Below are 27,684 nucleotides of genomic sequence, written 5' to 3' on the forward strand. Positions count from 1 at the left end.
AGTGTTTTTAAAATGACTGTAAACGTTTTTGGGGAAATTAATTTTGGATTTCAAAAACACTTGAAGTGTCTTTTGAAAGAAGCACCATATATATATACTGCTTACATGAACACTTTCAAACAGCCCGAAGATGTTTTTCTAGGATCCACTTGGATTTTTATTACGGATTGGTTTCAAAAATATTTTAACTAAACACACATTCAGTCATTTTAAAAACACTTCCAAACGAGTCCGAAAAAGTTGAAGAGTTATGTTATTCCATTTGTAAGTAAGAGGTATTTAGATTCAACTCGCCTGAATGACAAGTTTGACATTAAATTATGGTTGACTCATTGTGTCGGGTTGATCGTGTTTATGGGCGACTTCTAACTAAACATGTCATCCGGATATGATTTGGGGCCCAATGGCCCATCACACAAACTCGCACCACATCATTTGGTCCTACAATGTAGTGATAATTTTTGTAATTTGTAAGTGAGAACTCTTAAGTTCGATTTCATCAAATACGAAGTTGAACTACATTCTTATGGCAAACCCTTGCAAAGGCTCACAGATAGATATTAAGGAAAACTAATGAAAAAAACTTAAAAATTTTGAGTTTTAACGATAAGAACAAAATAATGTGTAAAGTAAATAGTATCAGAATTGACTATTTAGTGTAAAAATATGGTTTTTCGTTGGAATGAAGAATACGGGAAACTTTTTGTTAAAGTTTACCGAATATTATGGTTTATTAAATTTTTTTTTTAAAATAAAGAAAAAGAAAAATGAAATTCTATTTCCAATTCCTCCTTGCTTCTCATTCACAAGACAGCCCCGCGAGGAAAATCTGCCGTGCTAGGGTTTCTGAACCACTCCGAGCTCGTTCGGAGACGGAATCCATGCCCAGAAGCCACTCCGTACGATTCTCTTAGCCCTCTACCTTCCCGAAGGTTATTAATTTCTACAATTTGCGCTTTTTTCCTACTGTTTCAACTACATTCGTCGAGTATCACTTTACTTTCCGCAGGATATAATTCCTTTTCTGTTTGGTTGGCGCGAAAAACGAAAATATGATTCGAATTTTTTGAATGTAATTATCCCAGTTGGTTTCAGTTCTGCTGGGTTGTAATAATTTTGGGAATTCTGATTTTTTTTTTAATTTCTTGTGTTTTCTTGGCAACCAAACGTAGGGTTAGGTAGATGGATGTGGATTAAATTGATGGATTATAATTCCGATTTTGTTTTAATATAGTTGAGTGAGTTAGAAGAAAGAGACTTGGTTAGAATTATGCCTTCGAATGTTTAAAATTTGAGGTTTCTAGCTGGGTTTTGATTGTTTGGCTGAACTTTTAAGGTTGATGGTGGCTGTGAGAAATAAGTTCGTCGTTGGTAGATAATTGAGATTAATTTTGATGTCATTCAGGTTTGATTCTGAACGGGCTTGGTTGATATTTTTGAGAAGAGCATATTTTTATAGTTGAGTCTTTGAGTAAAAGAAAATCATGTCTGGAAGAAATCGTGGACCACCTCATACTGGATTGCCCCCTCCGGTTCATGAATCCCCATATGGAAGAGGACTTGGGCCGATGCCCCATCCAGCATTAGTCGAGGAAATGAGAGAATCTCAGCTTGGCATGGGTCCCAGACAACGTCCTCCCCACCCTGCAATAATAGAGGAGCATCTTGCGGCTCAACATCAAGATATACAAGGACTTCTAGGTGATAACCAAAGGCTGGCTGCAACCCATGTTGCACTTAAGCAGGAATTGGAGGCTGCCCAATTTGAGTTGCAGCGAATGGCTTACCATGTTGATTCACTGCGGGCAGACAAGGATGTTCAAATGAGAGATTTGTATGACAAGTCTGTTCGTTTAGAAGTGGACCTTCGTGGAGTTGAGGCCATGCAGAATGAACTTCTTCAGGTTCGTGCTGATATCAAGGAGCTCACTGCTGCGAGGCAGGAGCTCTCGGTTCAGGCACAAGCAATGACACAAGATCTGGCTAGAATGACTGCTGATTTGCAACAAGCACCAGCTTTGAGAGCAGAAATTGAAGCAATGAAACAGGAATTGCAACGTGCTAGGTAGATTTTGCATGATTTATTTTTGTGCTTGAATTTTATTTTTATGTTTTGACTATAATCTATGGATTTGTTTTAACCATATGAGTTTTTGTTTGCATTTAGAGCTGCCATTGAGTATGAAAAGAAAGGATATGCAGAGAATTATGAGCATGGTCAGATCATGGAGAAGAATTTGACATCGATGGCTAGGGAGCTGGAGAAACTTCGTGCAGAAATTGCTAATACTGAGAAGAGAGCACGAGCTGCAGCTGCTGTTGGAAATCCAGGTATACATTGGAGCTTTTTTAAATTGGTTGTCACTGTAACATTGAAGCCATATGCACAGATTGATGATAATTATATGTTATATGTTCTTTACTTGGAACTTCACATGAAATTGCTGTGGGTTTTGTCTTTTAATTTTCTCTAAAGCTGTAGGTTATAATGCAAATTATGGCAATCCTGAAGCAGGATATGCAGGAAATCCCTATCCTGCCAACTATGGCATGAATCCTGTAAGTTTTGTTCTCTTTCATGAATTCATAATAGGCGTTGTGTGTGTGCATGCCTGATTAAAGCATTGATGTTTTTGTTTTGTATGTGCCCATGCAATAATGCATATCTGTGTAAACTGCTGGGCTATTATGCATACATTATTTTCTTTTAAGTGAGGATATGTTTTAATTAGTTCCTCCCTCATTCTTCAGGTACATAATGGTGCTGAAAATTTTCCTCAGTATGCTCCTATGCCCGGTTCGTCAGGTGCTTATGACATGCAGCGAGCTCAGGGACACAGATAAGCTAGTTCATCCATGATGCTGAGCCCTGTCCTGACTGGTATCTTGGCCGCAGCATATTAGATGCTTAGGTCTGTGATTGAAGTGTTATCTGATAGTAGACATTTTGGAAATTTTCTTGTTTATTTGGCCTTTAGTAACTGTACCTAAACACATCACAAATCAAATTGCCTTGATGGTGCAGTAAAGTTTTCATAATTTGGTGTTCTTTGATGCACATATTGTACTATGTTCTCTAAAATGAATTTCATTATGATATCAATGCTCCGTTTCCTTAATATATAAACATTGCCAACTGTTGTATATGGATAGCTGATAATATTTTCTGAATTTTGTTTGTACTTTTTTTGTGCTCTTCATATATCAGATGCTTGGTTTGTTAGGTCAGTTTGTTGAATTTCGTCCGGTTTGAAGCAAGAACATTGCTAGTGTTTTACAGTCCCTTGATTATGAATTCGTGTCATTTACTTGTGAACTCTGTTATCTTAGCAAATATGGTTTATTAATACTCTTCCTATTTATTGTTTAAGGTTAGTTTCTCTTTGCATCTTGTTTGCCCATATATATTAAGGCTAATTAGGTTTCTGCCCTAGAAGCTTTCTTGCCTGTGCACTTTGGTTACTGCAGTGTTAGGGGAGCCCTGCTAGAAGAACTTTTACTAGAAGCACAACAATTTTTTTATCAAAGTCCCAAGTGCTTTTACAATCCTAAAGGACTGTTAAGTTTTCTGTCGAACATTTTCAGAATCACTTTTGGTTATTTGAAAGCGTTCTTCCAGATGCTGTGCCAAACAGGCCCAGAATGTTTATAAGTTGATCTTTGATAATTGGTAGTACAACTCTTTCAATTCATATGAGGACTCAAGTCCTTTATCATTGTAGCTTGTCATTTCTTCTTTCATTATTATTATGTAAGCACTTGGTGAATTTGTTATGTGCTAACCTACGATCAATGTATTTTTTATTTTTATATGCCGAGGGTTTCTTGTTCCTCTTTTGTATTAAGCAATATTGTTATTTTCCTGTCTGTTGACTTTGTACATCTTGTAATATTGTCCATTCTATTATATTATCGTTGCCTCATTTTCACATCATAATGGTCGTGCTAGCTTAGCTAGCTTAAAACTCAGGAAAGTTAACTTTTCATGGAATCCTATAAAGGAAGAACATATCACACAACCGCACACATGAGAAGATAAACGCTCTAAAACTACTGTATTATTTTGTACAGCCCACATTAAATCAACAGGGTGTGAATCAACTCTTCATGTTTATTTGGTTAGTTGGTTATGATTTTGATTTTGATGTTCTGGAGATTTCTGGATTGATACCAGTTGTGGAGTTTTGGTTGTATTTGGCGAGACTCAGACTCTAATTACAAACAATGAGTTAAGACATTTTTTTAATGCATGCAAAATTATTTAAAGGAGTAAGCTTTGTGGGATTGGTAATATCATTTTTAGTCCCAAAACAAGGAATAAGGAAGAATTCATATTGAATCCGTAAAAGGTGTAGCAACATCAATTAATATTAGAACTGCATGTAAAAATTTCTTGGGATATTGGACTGAATACTCAAGGACAGACCATTAACTTATTATATTTCATAGATTTAATAGAAAATTGCCGTTTAAGATTTCGTTCGCCATTGTTTTACTGTTAGTGCTAATAACCAAATTTTTGCAGCAGTACATAAACAAACTTGTTAGCCATGGGCTTTATTTTAGTTTTGTTAGACGTTGTTGGGTGGCTTATGTCGTACTTTGGGGGTCTCGAGTGAGTATGTTGGTTTCCATTGAGTTATGCTGCTCATGAGTGGAAGCGCTCCTCAAAATCACTTACAATCTCCGGTGCAGGCTTGCTGTGAAGTTTGAATGAGCTGTTACCCCTTGCTTGATTTGTTATGTCCAGGAAACCTTTGCACCGAGGAAACTTGAATCTGTTTGAAGTCAATTTTCACTGCTTATAATTTGAGTTAGATTCCTTGTATCTGTTTTCTTAGTGGAACAATTTAGTTAGTTTGTTGGCACGGCTAGGAAAATCTTAGTAAAGTGTTCCCTCTTTCTCTCTCTTCTATCTCCCCTCGTTCTCTTCGCTCATTGTGCATGTTAGTTTGTCGGCACGGCTAGGAAAATCTTAGTAAAGTGTTCCCTCTTTCTCTCTCTTCTCTCACCCCTCGTTCTCTTCTCTCATTGTGCATGGCATATGTAAAGAGAGGTCTTCATTCTTCCCCTTCACTTTTGACTTATGGATTATAAGTTCTATAGTCATTCATTTATTTACTAAAACTATGGTGAGACAATTTGTGGGACAACGGGAGTCGACTGTTCAAGGCATAGATTTTTTAGTTGTGAACTTGTGAGAAAGTGCTCAATTTTTTGATGAGTTTTTTCAATGAGTTGAGTTCAAGAGATACTCTTAAGGAAACTTTCTTTCCGTATCTCGCTTCTTTTAGAACAACAACAGCATAAATGTAAGGGGAGTGTATTCATAATATGAGGTATGCTGTTCATTGAGAAGACTTTCAACAATGGAGCTGCAGAATGAGTTTCCAGTCAAGTAAGTGATTTAAATTTCTGACTTTTCCCAGTCTTTGTTTGTTCTTCTATGCTTTTCTAAATATTCCCCTCTTAGTTGTTACTGCAAAATTGGGTTTTCTTTAGAACTGGACTCATTAGTTTTGTGTCCAAACCCCTTGTCAGTGGCATTTTTTAGGAATTTCCTTGTGATCTGTGGTTGAGGTAGTTTGGTGCTTGGTATCCTTGATCCTCTTATTTACGCCTGTTGGGTCTTAGACTTCAAATCAATGGAATAATGTTTAGACTTCCATGGTTGCACCTTGGCAGCACGTAGGATTTTATTCTCAGGATATTTTGTTTTGCATTGTTACTGTGATGGGCAAGCTCTGACTGATTCGTATTTCAGGTCTGCTATGTGTGTAGTTAATGTAAAGTTAATTAGAGCTTGCTTTCCTTCTTGACTGCAGTATTTTATATCATAAATTACTAGAAGCAAGTAAAGCTGGATATAAAATTGGATAGTATTTTGGTAGAACAAAAGTCATTTTGGATACTTTGGATATCGAGTTTAGAATGAAAAGGCTTTACATTGAAGCATGAGGAACTCTTGTTACAAGCATAAGGGAATATAACCTCTTTTGGTTTAGGTATGCAAGGGTTGTAATGAAGCATCTGAGTTGTGGTGCACTATCGAGCTTAATGTCGTCTGATGAGAATTTGAAATTACTGACTATGAAATTTTTTAAAGTATTCATAGTAGAATTAGCCTAGGAGGAGCTGACGTTTTCAGTTGACAGCATTCTTTCTTTTCTTGGCAACATGGCTGGGTTTTGGACCATGAAACCCCCCTTGGTAGATTTACCACCAGCTCTCACCACAGAAACTTTATGCGCAACATTTAGTTTGTGTAGTGTGTTCCATTATGGAAATCACAACTTTATGATCTTAAAACTGTACATGAATTTTCTTTTGGCTTTTACTAGAGCACGGCACTGTTTGGAAGATTATATATGATTCAACTACTTTATTTGGGTGTTATTTTATACGTAGGACTAAAATAAATGCATAACTAACTTTCAGATGTAGAACTTTATATTTAAGTTCTTATGCTTATCTGATATGATGGTTTAAGCCTTACGTCAGGGCCGCTTAGTTTTCTCTCTGCCCCGATACACTAGTTCATCCATCTGATTATACTGCCACCTAAATTTTTTTCCTGTATTTTGGGGAGGGTGACAGAGGCAGTGTTTAGCTGGTTTATGTGTAAGTATGTTATACTCATTTTAAGAAGCTGTATAATGGAGCAGGGTTTAGCTGCATATGGTACCCTATTGCATGACTTTTCTCGAGTGGAATGGAGATATGAATCTGTAACTAATGCTGTTTCCTATTGAATTTGTGTTTAATCAAGTCTGTCTTTATGTCCTATTTTCTCTTGAGTTTTGTTCATGATCTCTTGCATCTTTTAGAATTGAGGAAATGATGACATGTTTATATGCTTTTCTGGTCTCTGATATTCTTCATGTATGTCTTCATCTCCAGGTTCACAATCTTTTGACCCTGCAAATCTGCTGCCTTCCATGTATGTCCAATGTTCTCTCGAGTTCCGCTCACGATTACTGCAAATCTGCTCATGAGGTATGTCTAGCCATTCAACTTTGCACCTTTCTTTTTTGGTTTATCATTTCGATGCTACTGCTATTTTTGTTTTGTAATTAAGCACAGAATACATTATAAATGAGGTAATAGTACCATTTTAGAATTTTTTTTGAAAAAGAAGACAGATACATGATGTAATAAGCAAATTTTGAAAATATTGAATGGGCTCATATGTGGTGATGCAAGATTGATACTCTTACTAAAGTGACTTGGAAAGTTAGAGCCATGATTCTAGAAATAGTTGTCACATAGGTTAATCTAATGAATTTCCAAAATAAGCTTATGAGAAGAGTGAAACTTTGCAGAGAGAACAAAGGATTTAGGGTTTTAAAATCTGGATAAAGGTTTCCTAAAAGGTAATAAGAGAATCTTTAATTAATATGCAATGGCTAAAGGTGACGATTGCTGATTAAACCTCTTGGATACCTGTGCTTCAGATTAGACATACACGGATTTGTGGGGAGATTGTAAATGTTGTTGGCAAGAAAGAATCAGCTTGACTCTGGTGGTTCAAGTGGCTCTTGAGAATAGCGACATAGTTACTTTTGGTGCGGGTTTAAGGAGAGAACCCAGGTTAAGGTTTTAGGGGTCAGTTAAAGTCTACATTTTCAGAAGGAATAAAAAAATATAACCCAGAGGATTATTTCAATTCCTATGCCGCTTAATTTTAAGTTCCGTGACACAGTTCTCAAAGAAAGCTCAAGGGTTGCTGGAACCGTCTTGAATTGAATAATCCCCATATAAGTTAGCAGTTAGATTAGACAAAGAAAAGAAGAGAGGGAGTGATTGGATGGGAGAGGTGAAAAAAGAGGAGACTCGGGTAAAAATAGGGCTCCGCCAACTTGGTTTGATTTTGTCTAAAATAGTGTGCCCACAATCAAACATAAGTTCTCACAATGATCAATTACTCTTCACATACACAAAAAGAATGAATTACTCTTACAAGTCTCCATTGAAAAAATAAAAAAGGAGACATTTCAGACAGGATATATGTGTACTAGGATATATTTAACTACCGAAAATTTGTAAGCTGATTCATTTTATTTTCCTTATTAAGTACTTAATGTGTGGTTCAAACCAGTTCCCAATCTTCCTCTCCTTCGTTAAAGAACCATTGACGACTCAACTCCTTACTATCTGAATTGGTCAGCTTCAATTTGTGGTAGAGGCCAAAAACCTTCCTTTTAGAGTCGTCAACCTAGTTCCTCTTATGGAAATGCCTTGTGAAAGCTTTACTGTGGACACAGTTGATGATCCATTTGGGGCTGAGCAATTGATTGCTTCGTAATAACCCACTGAAATCCTTCTAGTAGTATTTCAACCTAGTCTAGAAGTCTTGTGGACGCAGTTGTTGGAGTTTAGTGTATGATTGCTCCATAGGAACACATTGAAAATCAAATAATCGTGTCCGATTTTGCGGGTCAATAAACATGATTCACAAGTGCTAACCATGTTTGGCTCGACATTATTTGCATTGTTACGTTTGTATGCAAATGTTTTTATGAATTTATTGCAAGCATTTGCATATATTCAAAGAGTTTTGTTGTATGCAATTTATTTGGTAAGTTGAATTATATTCTCAGGTGGTGATTTCTTATTGCGGCACAAGCTAAAGGCAAGAATGGTTTGGTTCCCTGTTATCTTAATGCAACGAACAAACAACCAGGCGGTTCGATCTTATGATCGTATGTTGGCCGACCATAAATGGTATCCTCCTGCGCACTACGTACTACTTTAATCAGGCGTTTCTAAGATACTAATGTTGTGTTTGGACGAGGGATTGTAGTAGTACCAAGGGACTTAGGAAGGACTGTAGAAGTGCACTGCAGAGCATTTGATTGATGCATTTGAAATGACTGCTTACAAGGAGCCATTTGAGAAGCCGTTATTTAGTCGCTTTGTAATGCTCATGTAGCGTATTTTCAATCCATCTATCTAATGTTTTCTAGTGCACCTCTAAATAATTTTGACTAAATCTCTTGGTACTTGGAAATTCCTCATCCAAACACGCCAACGCCATAATGGTTTTTAGTTTTATGACGGAGAACCCTTTTCCCTGAAGAGGAGTCTCCAAAGTGAGATAACACAGTTATGAGCAAATCGACGGTGAGCGAAAAATAAACGATCCTGTTAATGTTCTTTACCCTATTGAATTACATTGAACATGATACCAAAAAACAGAAAGAAATTGTTATATGATTGGAAAAAAACAACCTAATCTTAAGCCTTTTTCGGTCTCTGGGATTGGATTGGAAGGGTAACTTTCTATTTTTCAGGGTAAATTGAGGGTAGTCTTTTGCTTGGTATTATAAATCTCCTGGGTTTGTTTTGATATATTTACAAAGTTCCCTTTTCCCTGCATGCATTATTGTAGGTGGAAACTTATGAATACAAATTTCGGAATCGAGCCCAAGATGAAACGGAGTTGGATACATACCGTAGGTAATGTAGACGGGGGGTTGATACCGAACGTATAGGTAATGTGGTATATGGTGGCGGCGGCGGTGATTATGAGGGTGTTGGTGGCATAATTGGTGGTGGCTTCTGGAAAATGGTGGCGACGGTGGAAGTGGAAATGAGGTGGTGGTGGTTGCTTTATTACAGAAGGGAGAATGCATGAGAAACACAATAATGGTAAACAATGTCATATTTGAAAACTAATGAAGATTTTAAGAAAACTGAAAACGTTCATTAAAGCTATCCTCTACTTTTTATGATCTCAAATCGTATCAGACCCCTTTTCTCTTCCAATACGTTTTTCTTTAGCCCTTTTGCATGGAATCAAAAGAAAATAAAAAAATACAAATAGAGAGGCGTCGAGAAGGAGAAAATGTCCGAAAATCAACTTTGATATGGTTATCATTTTCAAGTGCCATCCGTTGTTGGAAGGAAAATTTGGAAAAGTAACTATATTTTAGACTCTATATAGAACTATAACCACCATTTTAGTTGTATGATAATTCTAACCAAAACTTGATGTAAAAGTACTAATATACCCTTAATATTAGAGTTTCTCATAACAAAAACAAAACCTCATTTAAACTCTCTCGCAACCATCTGGTTTCTCACCTTAAACCAAAAACCAAAAGAGCACCCTTTACCGATTTCTCATGGTTTTATGTTTAGTTTACTAGGTTATCTTCATTTTTCATGTTCTCTGATTACATTTGATTATCAATATCTACTATATATATATATTTATTTATTTATATTAATTAAAAAAGAGTGTAGGAAATGGAGGGGTTCGAGAGTAGGGGTACTGGGTAGTATTCAAGAGGCTATCTCTTTAATGCTTCAAGATTTTAATTAATTATTGTTTTTTCATGGTTAAGAGCAATGGTGAATTTTTTTGTTATTAAAGGTATATTAGTACTTTTACATCAAGTTTTGGTTAGAATTATCATAAAACTAAAATAATGATTATAATTCTTTATGAGATCTAAAATATGGTTACTTTTTTAAATTTCTCTTGTTGGAAGTGCCTCGTTAAGAGAAGGGGTGTGATATTCACACACCCCTTTTTACTTCTCCCACACCTTTTGGGTTTTCGGCTGTCGGATCGGATGAATTGAAGAATATCAACGGATATAAATTAACAAAGGTGTGTGAAAAGTAAAAATAGGTGTGTGGATAACAGAATTTTAGATCTTGACTGCCATGTGCATGTTAGATGACGAAGAGCCAGTTGCAAAACACTGTAAACACCTGAAAGCGAAATCAAGTACTCACTAGCCGGAGAGGGAAAATGCAGTCGTCACTCTCATATCCCCATGGAATCACAGGCTTCTTCAAATTCCAACCGAACCCCATTTCAAACCAATCGCCACCGACATCCAAATCATTCCCGTTCTCTCACTACACCAACACATCTCTTTCCTCTTCTTCCATTCAGCTCGCTCTAAGATCCCACTGCAACTCGCAACCACAATTGCAACCACAATTTCCCAGCAAACCCACTTGGCATCTACCCTCGAATCCCTTTTCACCGATACCAACAGCCAAGAACGCACGATTACCACTAGCTCCGCTTCACTGCGGCATTTCGTCGAACAACTCCAACGCAAATGCGACTAGGAGTTTCAGAGATTGGGTTGAACTGGTTGGTGAGGCTGTGTCGACTGCATTTCCGATTTGGGTTGCTTTGGGGTGCCTGTTGGGGCTGCTCAAGCCGAGCTCCTTCAATTGGGTCACACCCAACTACAACATCTTAGGTTTGACACTGACCATGCTCGGCATGGGCATGACCCTCACTTTCGCCGACCTTCGTGGCGCCTTGGCTATGCCCAAGGAGTTGCTTGCTGGCTTTGTTCTTCAGTACTCGGTCTGTAGCTCCACATTTCATATGTATATTAATGCTTATATTTAATTAGTACATAATTGAATCGAATACTGAATGCCGTTCAATACATTTTGTTTGATGCATATAGCTCATTGTTGTAGTCATTAGCCTTTGTGTTCATATCACATAAAATCATTGATATTTGTATTAATTTTCCAGTTCAAGCCTTCAAGGAAATGTCTTTGTTTTTGGCGACTCCGAATATATAAATTTGTTTAGCACTCTTAGTTACCCTTGCAGTGTTCAGCCTCCTGTTATCTTAGGCTCCAGTGTCAACAACTTTGATCTTGCAAACATTTCAAACTCCATGTTGTTTTGTACTGGGGTTAAAACTTATGGTTATGTGTCCTTTGATCTGTTTAGGCGCAAATATGTAACATTTACGATTTAAATGGTGAGTGCTACTTGCAGGTGATGCCTTTATCAGGATATTTTGTGAGCAAGCTTTTGAATTTGCCATCGTATTATGCAGCTGGTTTGATATTGGTTGGTTGCTGCCCAGGTGGTATGTATCTGTGCCAGTCTTTTCGTAGATATCGTTGTTATGTTTACTCAATCTTCACCGCTCTTTCTGAATACAATTTTTCCCCGGTTAATTCTTTGCAGGAACAGCAAGTAACATTGTAACTTATATTGCACGGTACATGAATCATCTGAAATAGTATCAACTTGTCGTAATTGTCCCACCCCTTTATGTTGCCAGCCCCAACAGAGTGTTGGTGAGTTGGATGGGTATGTTATATTAAAAAAATATTACAGGATTGGCACGCCTTCATTTCACTTGCACCTTGCTTACCATCTTGCTTCTCAGATGAATAAGACCGAAAGGGATGATACTAAAACTTTCAAAAACTAGGGTGACAAAAGTCTACTTTACTTTTTTCCCCTCTCCTGGCCAGAGGATCTGATGACCTTGTTGTTTTTGCAGTGGAAATGTGGCACTTTCGGTTTTAATGACAGCAGCAAGCACTTTATCAGCTGTGGTTGGTAAACTGACATAAATTTCTTTTGATATTTTTTTGTTCTTTAAGTGGTGAACTGGTATGGTCCAAATTTTTGCACATACATTGAAAACTGGTTAGAAAGATAAGTTTGAATCAAATTTTCTGCTAAAACTTGCGGAAAAATTAAATTTTAATTAACATTCTGTCATATCAATTTCTTTTGCCTGTCAAAAGCTACGGGGAGCATCAAACTATCTCCCTTTGGAAATGATTTGGTAAATATGAATTATGAGTAAAATTTTCCTTTGTTCGATTCTCAACCTAAAGTGATCTGCTGAAAGATTAGACCTTAACCCACCGTTTGGACATGGGAAATAAACTTGAAATTTGGACAAAAATCAGAATTTTTAAATTGAAATGACCAATTCTCTTGTTTGGATTTATAATCATCGCCGTATGCCACTGAAGCTCAAGGGAAAATTTTATAGGACGGCAATAAGACCGGCGATGCTGTATGGCACAGAATGTTGGGCGGTGAAACATCAACACGTACACAAAATGGGTGTAGCGGAGATGAGGATGCTTCGTTGGATGTGTGGGCACACGAGAAAGGATAAGATTAGGAATGAGGATATCCGGGGTAAAGTAGGAGTAGCCGAAATTGAAGGAAAGATGAGAGAAAATCGGTTACGGTGGTTTGGACATGTGCAAAGAAGGCCTACTGACGCTCCGATTAGAAGATGCGACTATGGGACAGAGATTCAGGGCCGAAGGGGTAGAGGAAGACCTAGGAAAACTTTGGAAGAGACTCTAAGAAAAGACTTAGAGTACTTGGATCTAACGAAGGACATGACACAGGATCGAGCACAATGGCGTTCTAAGATTCATATAGCCGATCCCACTCAGTGACTTGGATTTTCCAAGTCTCCAACCGAGAAGTTTTCCTCACTCGGAAAATTAAGGGAACACTACCCCAACCTACATGCTCCACTCAGAAAGCTTCAACATACAAGCTTCAACAAAAGAAAATTCAAAGAACTTAGCGAAGAAGGCTTTGGTGTTTTTAACACAGTACGTTGAAATGAAGGAAATCTTATTTATTGATATCCCCAATAAGCTACAAATATGTACATATACATGAGTCAAAATAAACACACAAGAGGGAGCCTTCATAAAGGTTGCTTAGGAGAAGTCTCAGCAGTCGGTAGAGCCCCAGAAAGAGAAGGCACCGGAGGGGGATCATTTGGAGCCTCAGTACTGGACAGAACCCTAGAAGGAGGAGGCATCAGAGGTTGATCATTTGGAGCTTTATTACGCGGTACAGCCCCAGAAGACGAAGGCAATAAATGCCTTTGGAACAAACCCACAAATCTCTGATGATCAAGTAAAACTTGACCATCAGTTTCCTTCATCTGGTCAAGCTTCCTCTTCATGTTTGTAGCATAGTCATGTGCGAGCCGGTGCAACTGTTTATTCTCATGCTTGAGCCCTCTAATCTCCTGTTTGAGACTCATCACTTCAGCCGCCAATGATTCAACTTGGCGGGTTCGAGCAAATAGGCGTTGGGCCATATTAGACACAGAACCTGCACACTGAACACTGAGAGCCAGCGAATCCTTAACAGCTAACTCATCAGACCGTTTGGAAAGTAGTCTGTTATCTTTGGGAGTGAGAAGGTTCCTGGACACCACCGCAGCGGTCATATCATTCTTCATCACGGAATCCCCAACGGTAAGAGGACCAGTAGGGGAGACGAAGGATGGGCGCCATATGTTGTCTGGAGAAGGCGGGGCTGCCTCTTCAACAAGGTTCAAGTCAAAACGACGGTCGGAGGGGCCAGACATTTTCAAAGTTGTTGAAGAGAGAAGAGGTCGGACAAATCAAGATCTTAGAAGTGCAAGAATGAAGCTTCTACTGGTGGAGATTCAAGTGTGCTTTGGAACTTAATGCCAGCCCCTATAAAAATCTGCACTCGACGGAGCTTCAGAAATCGAAGAGGCGCCTGCTCAGAAATCGAAGAGGCGTTTGCTTTCTCAAAAGCTGGGCTGCTTAGAGATCACGAGGGTTGATCTCAGAAATCGAAGAGGCGTTTGCTTTCTCAAAAGTTGGGCTGCTCAAAGACCACGAAGGCCGATCTCAGAAATCGAAGAGGCGCTCGCTTTCTCAAAAGCTGGGCTACCCAGAGACCACGAGGGCCGATCTTAGAAATCGAAGAGGCACCTACTTTTCCAGCCTTGTCAGCACCTGTCACACGCACACTCAGCTTTGCGGAAATTATGGGCATTCTGTCGAAGACTTCTGGGGAAGTAGAAAACACATGAATCTTACTGTTCAATCACCCACTTCCCACACGCAACAATAGCTCATGGGTACCACAGATAACTTTGCCAAAGTTGAGCACGTGAAGCTTGCAGCTCCCACTACATCGCTCTGACCAAGAAGGGTAAAAGAATAGCAAAGAAACAGCACTAACAAAGTTTAGACCCATAAATTTTGAAGGTCTAGCTACCATATTATTACCCACAAGGGTAAAGGAACAGTACCACTGCTGGATAATTGGAAAGTCCCTGTGTGTCAACCTCTGTGCTTCGTGGCAAGGTAGACTAGCAAACATGCCCAACCTTTACTCACATTCGAGAAAACACTCCCAACAAGATTGCTTGCTCCAAAATCGAAGAGGCACCGCCCTCCGAATCTCGAGAGCCAGACTCCCAACATGATTACTTTCTCAAAAATCGAAGAGACTGCTCCCCGAATCTTCGAGAGCCAGACCCCCAGCATGATTGCTTTCTCAAAAATCGATGAGGCATCGTTCTCCGAATCAATCGAAGAGGCGCTCGCTTTCTCAAAAGCTGGGCTGCTTTGAGACCACGAGGGCCGATCTCAGAAATCGAAGAGGCACCTACTTTTCTAGCCTTGTCAGCACCTGTCACACGCACACTCAGCTTTGCAGAAATTATGGGCATTCTGTCGAAGACTTCTGGTGAAGTAGAAAGCACATGAATCTTACTGTTCAATCACCCACTTCCCACACGCAACAATAGCTCATGGGTACCACAGATAACTTTGCCAAAGTTCTCTGACAAAGTTGAGACACGTGAAGCTTGCAGCTCCCACTACATCGCTCTGACCAAGAAGGGTAAAAGAATTGCAAAGAAACAACACTAACAAAGTTTAGACACATAAATTTTGAAGGTCTAGCTACCATATTATTACCCACAAGGGTAAAGGAACAGTACCACTGCTGGATAATTGGAAAGTCCCTGTGTGTCAACCTCTGTGCTTCGTGGCAAGGTAGACTAGCAAACATGCCCAACCTTTACTCACATTCGAGAAAACACTCCCAACAAGATTGCTTGCTCCAAAATCGAAGAGGCACCGTCCTCCGATTCTCGAGAGCCAGACTCCCAACATGACTACTTTCTCAAAATCGAAGAGAGGGTAAAGGAACAGTACCATTGCTGGATAATTGGAAAGTCCCTGTGTGTCAACCTTTGTGCTTCGTGGCAAGGTAGACTAGCAAACATGCCCAACCTTTACTCACATTCGAGACAACACTCCCAACAAGATTGCTTGCTCCAAAATCGAAGAGGCACCGCCCTCCGAATCTCGAGAGCCAGACTCCCAACATGATTACTTCCTCAAAAATCGAAGAGACACTGCTCTCCGAATCTCGAGAGCCAGACCCCCAGCATGATTGCTTTCTCAAAAATCGAAGAGGCATCGTTCTCCGAATCTCGAGAGCCAGATACCACAGACCACTTTTTTCAAAGTGCTCTGACAGAGTTAAAACATGTGAAACTGGCAGCTCCCACTATTGTGCTATGACCAAGCAGGGTAAAGGAATAACATTACTACTTGTTGTTAGGGAGACTCCTATATATGTCGACCTCCATCCCCAACGGACAGGCAGACCTGCAAAAATGCTCAACCCTTCATCATATCTGAGAGGGCACTCCCAACGAAGCCTTTCGAAATATTCAGCTTTCTTTCCCCCCGATAATACCTCTGCAAACAAGCTATACTAGAGCAAGAATATCTCATATCATCAGGGTTAAAAGCAAGAGTATCCCATATCATGCTTTTTCCCTGTCTTTTCCTTTGGCCTTGTTTTTACCTGCAAGACAAGGAGAAAGAGAGCAATCAGTCAGCACTTGGAATCAAGCTTCCAGCCAGGAACTGACTTCCTGGAACCCCTTACCTGATTACTTACCTGACATTGCTCTCGAGTACTCATCTTCAACATCTTATGTTTCCAGGGAAGATTCCGCATCTGCTTGAGGAACAGATAGGGCAAGTGCGAAGGATACAAGGAAGCATGTGGAGACAAGCGTAACAGCACACGTGCCGATACATCCATTACTCTGTCAAAAGCAAAAGTATCCCATATCAGCAGGGTGGAACGTACTCTAGATTTGATGGACTTGTTTTGACCCTCAAATTCTCCAGTCGGCCTTATACTCTGGAGGAAACCAGAAAACCCTTCAGCTCAGTTCAAGAATAAGCCTGTGGAAAGTTACTTCTTCAAAAGCAAAAGTATCTCATATCATCTCTTCTCATTTTTCTTCTCTTTATCCTTCATGCTGCTGCAAGATGGGGAGAAGGTGAACAATCAGTCGGAGCTCTGATTGCTTACCTTATCTGTCACCTCTTTCAGCAGACCCCCTAGCTCGGCGACTTGGGGGACTCCTACTACATGGTTTGTATCGCGCTTGACCAAGCCTGAAACTACAAGTAAGCTTCAAGTGAAATTGATACATTACCTTGTGCATCTCCACCAGTTAAAGATACCACCCCTGGATGGAGGAAGAGTACTTCCAGAGAAGATGCCACATCTACCTATGAGACAGATAAGGCAAGTCAAGACGACACCACACTCCGATACTTAGAAGTTTCGTGATTAAGAGATCATTCTCCCATAATATTTCCTAATGTCATTTGTAATAAATCATTCACTTGTACTCACTAAAGGAGAGCTTGAACCTATGTACTTGTGTAAACCCTTCACAATTAATGAGAACTCTTCTATTCCGTGGACGTAGCCAATCTGGGTGAACCACGTACATCTTGTGTTTGCTTTCCTATCTCTATCCATTTATATACTTATCCACACTAATGACTGGAGCAATCTAGCGAAGATCACAAAAAGCGACCGTTTTCGCTACCTAGGATCTATCTTGCAAGAGAACGGAGAATTAGATGGAGATCTCAACCATAGAATACGAGCTGGATGGATGAAGTGTAAGAGTGCATCCGGCGTGTTGTGTGACCGTCGTAGGCCACTGAAGCTCAAGGGAAAATTTTATAGGACGGCAATAAGGCCAGCGATGTTGTATGGCACAGAATGTTGGGCGGTGAAGCATCAACACGTACACAAAATGGGTGTAGCGGAGATGAGGATGCTTCGTGGGATGTGTGGGCACACGAGAAATGATAAGATTGGGAATGAGGATATCCGAGGTAAAGTAGGAGTAGCCGAAATTGTAGGAAAGATGAGAGAAAATCGGCTCCGGTGATTTGGACATGTGCAAAGAAGGCCGACTGACGCTCCGGTTCGAAGATGTGACTACGGAACAGAGGTTCAGGGCCGAAGGGGTAGAGGAAGACCTATGAAAACTTTGGAAGAGACTCTAAGAAAAGACTTAGAGTACTTGGATCTAACGGAGGACATGACACAAAACCGAGCGCAATGGCGTTCTAGGATTCATAGCCGACCCCACTTAGTGGGAAAAGGCTTTGTTGTTGTTGTTGTTGTTGTTACTATTACTAATGACTTAAATTATAAGCTTTTTTCAAGGAACCTTACTTCTTTTACCCTTTTATATTGTAGATCATGACCCCATTTCTCACAGCTAAACTTGCCGGCCAATATGTTGCCGTAGATGCAGCTGGGCTCTTATTCTCAACACTGCAGGTAAGCTTTCAATCGTTTTGCCTTTGTCTTGTTATAGCTGTTGCTGTTTTAAATTATATAAAGGTACCATATGCTTTGAACACAGGTTGTGCTTCTCCCTGTTTTGGCGGGTGCATTTCTGAATCAGTATTTCCAAGGCCTGGTTAAATTCGTCTCCCCCGTGATGCCACCCATTGCTGTAGCAACTGTAGGTGTTCTTTGTGGGAATGCAATTGCCCAGAGTTCATCTGCAATCCTTACATCTGGTAAACAAGTGGTGCTTGCTTCCGCTCTTCTTCATGCAAGTGGATTTTTCTTTGGATACATCTTTTCAAGGATGCTTGGGCTCGATGTCACATCATCAAGGACTATCTCCATCGAGGTTGGCATGCAGGTAAGCATCATTGGATTGTTTTTTTTCTTCTGGATTTTTTAAAAGAGAGTTTCACAGCTTTTCCACTGCTATTTACTTTCTAGTGAAAAGACTTTGCATTCATTTATTCAATCGAAACGACATTACAGTCAATTGTTAATTTCATTCTGAACCAAAGCCATATGATTGCTTGTATTGTGTGGGTGCGCACACGTGTGATGTGTGTGTATATATGATTGAAAGAATCCATGTCAATTTGTATGCGTTATCAGTTGTCTTCTAGTGTTGTTATCGGCTCTTCTATGTTTCAGAATTCGGTGCTTGGAATTGTTCTAGCCGGTCAGCACTTCGGAAACCCTCTAACTGCGGTACCATGTGCTGTTTCCAGCGTTTCTCATTCAATCTTGGGTAGTGCCTTGGCAGGATTCTGGAGACAGACCGTACCAACCCAGAAGCAAGATTGAAATGTATCTGTCGGAATTTCTTTTCGAACGTTTTAGCTGCGGAACAGTTGGATTTGCACTTTCCGGTGCTGGTCTGTGAATAAGTTGAACAATGTATGTACTTTACCTTTCAATGTGAATCCTTTGATTTTCTCTCTGGATTTTTTTTTTTTTTGTTATGTATAGAGGGGGAATATAAAGGATAAAGGAGGGATGAGCAAAGATGGAGGAATGGCGGCGGGAGGTTAGGAAAGAGTAAACAAAATGAAAACTGAAAACTAAAATAAATTTCTAGTAGGTTTTGTTTTTATTTCTTATCCTACGTCCAATCCACCATTTCGGTTCTTTATTTTACCCTATATATTCCCTCTATCTTGGACAAGAAAAGTTACAAATAGTCAAATCTAAAAGGAAGATTGAACTAGGAAACAAGAGAGCAGGTACACTATTTTAATCAATTGGCCTAATTTACATATACAAATCCAATTCATTCGTCTTATATTTCAATTCAAATCCCTAATCCCTAATCCCTAATCCCAAATCAAAACCTCAAAAAGTGTCCCAAACTTCTCAATCAATCACCCCACCAAATCATTTCCACCAAATTTCATTCAAATAAGATCGTTTATTGTATACTTATGCGAGAGCTGTTTGATTTATGAATTTTCATTTGGATTGGCAGGCCTTGCAGATGTTTATGTCTGTCCTCTAAATATTTCTTCCAAATATTTAGATATGTGGTATGCACTTTGAGTCCCTACTATACATCAATGCATTTTAACACTACTACAAAAAACACTTTGCGCGACGAAACAAGTTTGTTGCGCAAAGTACAATTTCGTCGCGCAAAACCTTGTGAGATGAAAGTTTGATCGTGCATGGTTCGTGACGATAGAGTTTGCATGATGAAAATTAATCTTTGTCGCGCAAAGCTACTTTGCGCGATGACGAAGTTTGTCGCGCAAAGTAACTTTGCGGGACGAAATATTTTAAAAATTTAAATTAAAATAAATTAATTTAATATTTTGCGCGACGAAATATTTTGTCGCGCAAGTTTTTTGACTTTTTGTTTTATTATTTCTCTTATATTAATTTAATTATATTAATTGTTTATGCAATGAAATATTTGGTACCGTAAGATTTTTCGAATTTTTACTTTTTTAATTTAATTTAATTGTATGATATTTTTAATTACTTTAATTTAAATTGACATATTCAAAATAAAATTACATATGAAAAATAGTGATCAAATTATCCAATATATATAATATATTCAAAATGTACACATAAATTAACAAAGTACAATAATAAAATCCTAATACAAGTCTATTGTGGTGGTAGTGGCAGGGGATATGTTTTGATAGCGTCTTAATCCTCAACTTTAGCCGTCAAAGTCACGACGATTCCCTACAAAAAATATAGTCAAATAACAGAAAAATAACAAAAAATAATAATAAAAAATTGGCATAATCTCCCCTAAAATTGGTATACCCCAAATCCGACCCCAAACTTCACTCCTCATCCTATACTCGACCCCAAACCCCACACCAAACTCAAAACTAACTCCAAATACACATTAATGAAATTTTTTTTTGGGGAGAATATACCTTTTGGCAAGATTGAGAGTGAGTGAGAATGAGAGAGGGAGGAGTGAGTGTGAAAGAATTAGAGGAGATAGTGAGAGAGAGATGAAAGAGTGAGTGAAAGTGAGAGATAGTGAAAAAAGAGAAGAGAGATTAAGTGAGAGAAGTGAGTGTGACAGAGAGGATCAGATCTGGGGAGAGGGAAAGGGAGAGGAGAGGTAAGAGTAGAGAAAAACATTGAGAAAATGGTGGAGGAGTTATTTTGGTTTTAAAAGCCGTAACACTTTGCGCGACGAAGGATATGAGTTTGCGCAATGAAATATTGGTTGCACAAAGTCTTAAAAAAAAATTCCGCGTCCCATTTTTGGTGCCTGCCCAAATTTTTAGAGTTTTGCGTGAAGAAGTGTTGGTCGCACAAAGTTTTGAGTGACAAAAAATTGGTTGCGCAAAGTCTTAAAAAAAATCCCCAAGTCCCGTTTTTGGCTTCCGTCCAAATTTAAGGATTATGCGTGACGAAATATTGGTTCGTAGAGCAAAATTTATAAAAATAATTTTTATAAATAATAAAAAAGAAAATAATTTTTTACAATTTAAAATACAAATAAATTAAAATAAATAAGGTTTAGGCGACCAAATGTGTATTCGTCGCGCAAAGAAAATAATAAAAAATAAAAAAATAATTTAGTTTAACAATATAAAATATAAAAATAATAATGGGATACACAGTTTACGAAACTAGCTTCAACGATCCAACGATCAAACTTGTTTGTATATACTTCGAGATCATGTACGCCAAAAATCGCAAAAAACAAACATTTAGAGATCAAGGAATGAGACAAAACTTTTTGACGGTTATAAACTAAAAATCACGATTTAACGGTTATTTCAACTTCGATTTTGATGTTTTTTTTACAGTTACACTCCTTGACCCTATATGAATACAATGAATTAATTCGATCGTCAATTTAAAATATATTTTTCTAACAAAAATCTGATCCGAACTACAATAATATATTTTTCTAACAAAAACCCGATCCGAACTACAATAATAAATTTAAAGCTACTTAACAAATATATATACCGTTCAATTTCTTAAGTGTTATACGTACAAAGTAAAAAATGAAAATAAATTGGTTTAGGCGACGAAATATTTGAATTACGTCGCGCAAAGATTTTAAAAAATAATTTTTTATTTTATTTATTTTTGTAAAGACTTTGTGTAACATCTCACATCGCCCAGGAGGTGGATCATGTAAACCTTATATGTATATTCCCATCTTTACCTAGCATGAGACCTTTTGGGAGCTCACTGGATTCAGGTTCATCGGAATTTTGAAGTTAAGTGAGTTCGCGCGAGAGCAATCCCATGATGGGTGACTCACTGGGAAGTTCTCGTGTGAGTTCCCATAAACAAAACCGTGAGGGCGTGGTCGGGGCCCAAAGCGGATAATATCGTGCTATGACGGAGTCGAGCCTGAGATGTGGTGGGGGCCCGGGCCGGGATGTGACACTTTGCATGACGATGTGTTTTTTTGTTGAACAAAATTTCGTCGTTCAAGACTTTGCGCAACAATGTTGTTTCGTCGCACAAAATTTTGTCACGCAAGACTTTGAGCGACGAAGTTTAGAGTTTCGTCGCGCAAAGTGACTTTGGATGATGATGTGTGTTTCGTCACGCAATAGTTTTTTTTTTACTAGTGTAAGTTGCTTAGATATTTGTGGATTCTTGATCACATATTCAGCCATTAAATTCAGTAATATATGTTGTTGTTGACCCTAAAAACTACCAAGCCTACGTGGCGCGTAGGCCGAGTAATCTATGAGCTAACTACGTCATTCGGTTGTATGCGCGACGTGCCAACTCGTCGGCCGAGCTCGGGCGAGGAGTAAAATTTGTTGATGTTGCGTTGGGTGCGCTGCTGACTTCTGAATCTTGCGACTGCGGCCAAGGAAGGAACACTCTCGACTTTCGGGTTCTAGAGCCTGAAGACAAGGCTGCTAGTTCTGCGAAGTTCAATATCAAATTTGGCTTTCAATGTGCCGAATGTAATAATTTGTAACACCCAACTTCGCCCAAAAGGCTAATGAGATGACCTCTGCCAATAAAGATTCAAAAATCTTCTCGACCGAGACTTGGATAGATAACTAGTCACCCTCGACGCAATGCTATCTATGCCGACTGAAGATGCTGCGAGACCGACTGATTCTACGGTGACAGTGCTATCTATACCGACTGAAGATATCACCGGTTGCCTTCACAGTACTGTTTATCCAAATTGAAGATGTGTTGGCGAAAAAGAAAATAGAAAAATCTCAAAGTTGTTGAGAGGGTTTGCGCACGGCAATTTTGTGGTGTTGAATTGGAGGTCCTCTCCCGTTGCACCGAGTCTTGTATTTATAGGGACGAGTATGCGGTTGATAATTTTGTGGACTCTAATTGCAACTTTACCACCTCCTCCCCGTGCTAATACACGATATCACCACCATTTTTTAACTCTTGATAAGCTAATCCCTTTACTAACGATTATCACAACTTGAATCGGTGATAGCCAGGCTCAAAATTTCAAATACTTGACCACGTGCATACATGGTGATGACTCTGGGAAACAATTCCGATAATTCATGGTATGCCATCCTTATCTCCTGCTCATCCCATGCATGATATAACTCACGTGGCATATCCCTATTTGACCGGCCAAGTGAAAATACTACAGATGCCTCATCAAGTTGAACCCCATCGAGTATATCATTAGTGAATTAGACTTCTAACTGCCGTAGACTACATGATAAGATGAAATATAACTATAATCATGTTGGAGAAAAAATCTTTTTGTTGACGTAAAAATACTTTAACATAAACTCCAAGATAATCACTTTGATGGATAATATCTTGATATCATAATAATTATCGTGAAATATATTAAAAATATCTGTAATTCACTTTTCATCCGACGGTTAGGAGCTATGCCCACCTAACGGCCTTGATTGTACGGGCCGATGATGTAATTTTGGGTCCAAACACAGCCCCCTAGTTTCCTTGAGCTTCGGCTCGTAAGCCGAATGGCTAAGGAAATTAACTGGTTCATAGCCAACAACATCTCGTCGTATTGCCGAAACAAATTTTGTTCCTCGGCATTAAAGTCACCTCTGTTCTGGTAATATCATAAAGCAGGGCCAAGGCCGAGAAGAATTGGGGTCGAGCAGGGCCGAGGCCGAGAGTAATTGGGGCCGAGGTCAATAAAAATTTCCAGGCCTGCCCATATATACATGTAAACCAGAGTGCTTGATGTGATTTGTCGGCCATGCAATCAGCATATATATATATATATAAACCTGCCTGATGTGACGCTGCTATACATATATATATACCTGCCTGATGTGACGTTGCTATACATATATATATATATACATATATATCCCAATGTGACAACATCCATGTGATACTACCATATATATATATATATTCAACCAATTCTGCCGAAAATGTCTGCAACCATTAGGTTTGGGGTTTAGGCTTAAAGCCTTTCCTCAACTGATTTGACCTTTCAAAGCCCCACACTTATATATATATATATATATATATATATATATATATATATATATATATATATTTCCATGACGTGCATACATCAAGATGAGAAGCCTCCATTTCTTCGGCAATTCTAACCAACCTCGCCGAGCTTGGCAATACAAGACTTTGAATCTGCCAACACCTATATGGCCACCATAGCATTTTCCTAACTCTCGGCTTCGGCCTAGACATCCGATTTATTTTTTTATTTCCCCCCCATCTTGTTGCCCCCTTTATTTTCTTAAGTATCAGCTTAATTAGCCAGATGATTAAGAAAATAATTTATTCCTGTTCTTAATAAAAGAAAACAAAAGTCGCCGAACTAATAAAGAGCAGGAGGCCAATGATATTTTATTCCAAGCCGAGATCTTTGTATATCAACACAGCCAATCAAATTTTGCATTGAGCCGAATAAAAAATCATCTCCAAATATGCTCGGCTTGACAAAATATTTTTTAACATCGGCCACTGAATGTGTTGAACAGTTAATATGCCCCCAGGGCATAATAATTTCGCCGATTTCGGCTTTTAACTCGAACAACTTAGCCAAATGGGATTTCTCTATATCGGCTTTATCACCAATAATCATATCGATTGGCGTGGTTTTTCCGGCTAGGTCTATGTCTTGGCCTTGTTCGTCATTGGAGCACTCCTCTGACGAATCATTTTCTAAGTCGATTTCTGGCTCAAAAACTTGAACGTTTTCTTCTAGGCCTACCACTTTTTCAATCTCGACCGAGACAACAGGTGGCCTAGGTTTTTACCACTTTTTCAATCTCGACCGAGACAACAGGTGGCCTAGGTTTTTCTTCGGCCGCCTCGACAATGTTCTGAGGCCGAATTTTGATTGTGGCCGGAGCGAAAATTTGCCCCCCGGCCTTTTGATTCAACAATTCTTCAAATGGAATTTATTTAAACCCAATAAGCGTTTTCTTATCGATCCATTCATAATATCGAGCTTTATCTTCATTTAACCATTGATCTTGTAAGCTGTGATGAACCTTCACCTTTATCATTTGAGAGAAAGATTTTCGCCTTTCTTCATTTTCTTCAATGATCTGGCCAAGGCGTTTTTGTTGTTCGACAATTTCCTTGAATAAGCGCCGAATCTCATCCCATGAAGCCTGATCAAGATAGATCATGTGAACTTCGTAGTTTTAGCACTGTGTCCCACTGGGCGTGCCAAAATGTTGACCTTAAAAACTACCAAGCCTATGTGGCGTGCATGCCGAGTAATCTATGAGCTAACTACGTCATTCGGTTGTATGCGGGGCTTGCCAACTCGTCGGCCGAGCTCGGCCGAGGAATAAAATTTGTTGATGTTACGTTGGGTGTGCTGCTGACTTCTGAATCTCGTGACTGCGGCCGAGAAAGGAACACTCTCGGCCTTTGGGTTCTAGAGCCTGAAGACAAGGCTATTAGTTCTGCGAAGTTCAATATCAAATTTGGCTTTCAATGTGCCGAATGTAATAATTTGTAACACCCCACTTTGCCCAAAAGGCTAATGAGATGACCTTTGCCAATAAAGATTCAAAAATCCTTCTCAACCGAGACTTGGATAGATAACCAGTCACCCTCGACGCAGTGCTATCTATGCCGACTGAAGATATCACCGGTTGCCTTCACAGTGCTGTTTATCCAAACTGAAGATGTGTTGGTGAAAAAGAAAATAAAAAAATCTCAAAGTTGTTGAGAGGGTTTGCGTAGGGCAATTTTGTGTGTTGAATTGGAGGTCCACTCCCGTTGCACCGAGTCTTGTATTTATAGGGACGAGTATGCGGTTGATAATTTTGTGGACTCTAATTGCAACTCTACCACCTCCTCCCCGTGCTAATACACGATATCACCCCCACTTTTTAACTCTTGATAAGCCAATCCCTTTACTAACGATTATCACAACTTGAATCGGTGATATCCAGACTCAAAATTTCAAATACTTGACCACGTGCAGACTCAAAATTTCAACCTTTGCCAATAATGATTCAAAAATCCTTCTCAACCGAGACTTGGATAGATAACCAGTCACCCTCGACGCAGTGCTATCTATGCCGACTGAAGATATCACCGGTTGCCTTCACAGTGCTGTTTATCCAAACTGAAGATGTGTTGGTGAAAAAGAAAATAAAAAAATCTCAAAGTTGTTGAGAGGGTTTGCGTAGGGCAATTTTGTGTGTTGAATTGGAGGTCCTCTCCCGTTGCACCGAGTCTTGTATTTATAGGGACGAGTATGCGATTGATAATTTTGTGGACTCTAATTGCAACTCTACCACCTCCTCCCCGTGCTAATACACGATATCACCCCCACTTTTTAACTCTTGATAAGCCAATCCCTTTACTAACGATTATCACAACTTGAATCGGTGATATCCAGACTCAAAATTTCAAATACTTGACCACGTGCATACATGGTGATGACTCTGGGAAACAATTCCGATAATTCATGGTATGCCATCCTTATCTCCTGCTCATCCCATGCATGATATAACTCACGTGGCATATTTCTATTTGACCGGCCAAGTGAAAATACTACAGATGCCTCCTCAAGTTGAACCCCATCGAGTATATCATTAGTGAATTAGACTTCTAACTGCCGTAGACTACATGGTAAGATGAAATATAACTATAATCATGTTGGAGAAAAAATCTATTTGTTGACGTAAAAATACTTTAACATAAACTCCAAGATAATCACTTTGATGGATAATATCTTGATATCAGAATAATTATCGTGAAATATATTAAAAATATTTGTAATTCACTTTTCATCCGACGGTTAGGAGCTATGCCCAACTAACGGCCTTGATTATATGGGCCGATGATGTAATTTTGGGTCCAAACAGTTGTACATGAATTTCTACATAGGTTAGATAAAAGAAAGACCCGAAAACTAGAAAACGAGGGATCTCTTTCGTTTTCATGTATCGCACATTGGCATATGTATAATTGATTTGTAGCTTTCAGGTCCTTCATATGGTAGTAAGCATTAAGCAGTCAAAGGAAAGAGCTGTAAATATTCTATGCGTATTGTATATTTTCCATGCAACTGCTTACGCCTATTCAAGTTGGTTCTCTTCCTTCTCTAAGGCTGAATCATATGGCCTTGCTGCAATAAACTATTGACCATATGCTTTAACTTTTTCATCACAATTTGTGGCAGTTGTTAGGGTTTCTACGGAGGTCAAAAAGGATGCGGAGCCTAGTAGTATGTGGGATGTTATTCGTTTGCCTAGCTAAGACATACAAAAGGAGGACTTATTGCATTCGGTACGAGGATGTAAATAAATGTCGCATATCGGAAGTTCACTAATCTTGTAAAGGTTGATAAGAAGTTAGTTAATTTGTCATACTGCTAATTGATTTATGTTAGAATTTCAATTAGAGTATCAGAGCAGCTTGTCTCATGTGTTAGACTTGAAAATTCATTACATATGAGAAAAGTGTGATGAAATTTTTCCTATCAGAAGTTTACCTAACCCTCTATTGTCAATTGATTTTATGATGAAACTTCAACTTTTTCCATT

At 38.9% G+C, this 27,684-nt stretch overlaps 1 protein-coding gene, 1 long non-coding RNA gene and 1 pseudogene across 6 annotated transcripts; all 3 read left to right on the forward strand.

Annotated features, from left to right (window-relative positions):
- The first annotated feature begins 751 nt into the window (after positions 1–751).
- LOC126590039 (protein FLX-like 1) lies at positions 752–9,330 on the forward strand. Of its 5 annotated transcripts, XR_007612031.1 has the most exons (7): positions 766–932; positions 1,406–2,065; positions 2,168–2,331; positions 2,477–2,559; positions 2,752–2,912; positions 6,901–6,996; positions 8,601–9,330. XR_007612031.1 is itself a non-coding variant. In XM_050255518.1 (5 exons), exons 2-5 carry the CDS (start codon positions 1,485–1,487, stop codon positions 2,842–2,844), a joined length of 921 nt encoding a protein of 306 aa, XP_050111475.1. In that variant the 5' UTR covers positions 752–899; positions 1,406–1,484; the 3' UTR covers positions 2,845–3,127. The 5 variants fall into 5 exon arrangements, 4 of the variants coding, with proteins under 4 accessions (XP_050111475.1, XP_050111474.1, XP_050111476.1 ...); XM_050255518.1 differs by lacking the exons at positions 6,901–6,996; positions 8,601–9,330 and having other exon boundaries at positions 752–899; positions 2,752–3,127; XM_050255517.1 differs by lacking the exons at positions 6,901–6,996; positions 8,601–9,330 and having other exon boundaries at positions 2,752–3,127.
- A 1,303-nt stretch (positions 9,331–10,633) lies between these two features.
- LOC126590032 (probable sodium/metabolite cotransporter BASS1, chloroplastic) lies at positions 10,634–19,162 on the forward strand (annotated as a pseudogene).
- Positions 19,163–19,691: 529 nt separating this feature from the next.
- Positions 19,692–27,618, forward strand: LOC126590049 (uncharacterized). Its single transcript, XR_007612038.1, has 2 exons — positions 19,692–19,749; positions 27,321–27,618. It is a non-coding gene; the product is annotated as an uncharacterized LOC126590049 (long non-coding RNA).
- Positions 27,619–27,684: the final 66 nt, after the last annotated feature.

This window comes from Malus sylvestris, chromosome 11 (assembly GCF_916048215.2).
Source record: "Malus sylvestris chromosome 11, drMalSylv7.2, whole genome shotgun sequence".
Classification (NCBI taxonomy): Eukaryota; Viridiplantae; Streptophyta; class Magnoliopsida; order Rosales; family Rosaceae; genus Malus; species Malus sylvestris.

Bases quoted from the DNA above. Each gene is read 5' to 3' on its own strand.
- LOC126590039 (XM_050255518.1), top strand. From the start codon at position 1,485: ATGTCTGGAAGAAATCGTGGACCACCTCATACTGGATTGCCCCCTCCG. The intron at 2,066-2,167 runs GTAGATTTTGCA...GTTTGCATTTAG, and splicing joins CAGGAATTGCAACGTGCTAG to AGCTGCCATTGAGTATGAAA. The intron at 2,560-2,751 runs GTAAGTTTTGTT...CTCATTCTTCAG, and splicing joins CCAACTATGGCATGAATCCT to GTACATAATGGTGCTGAAAA.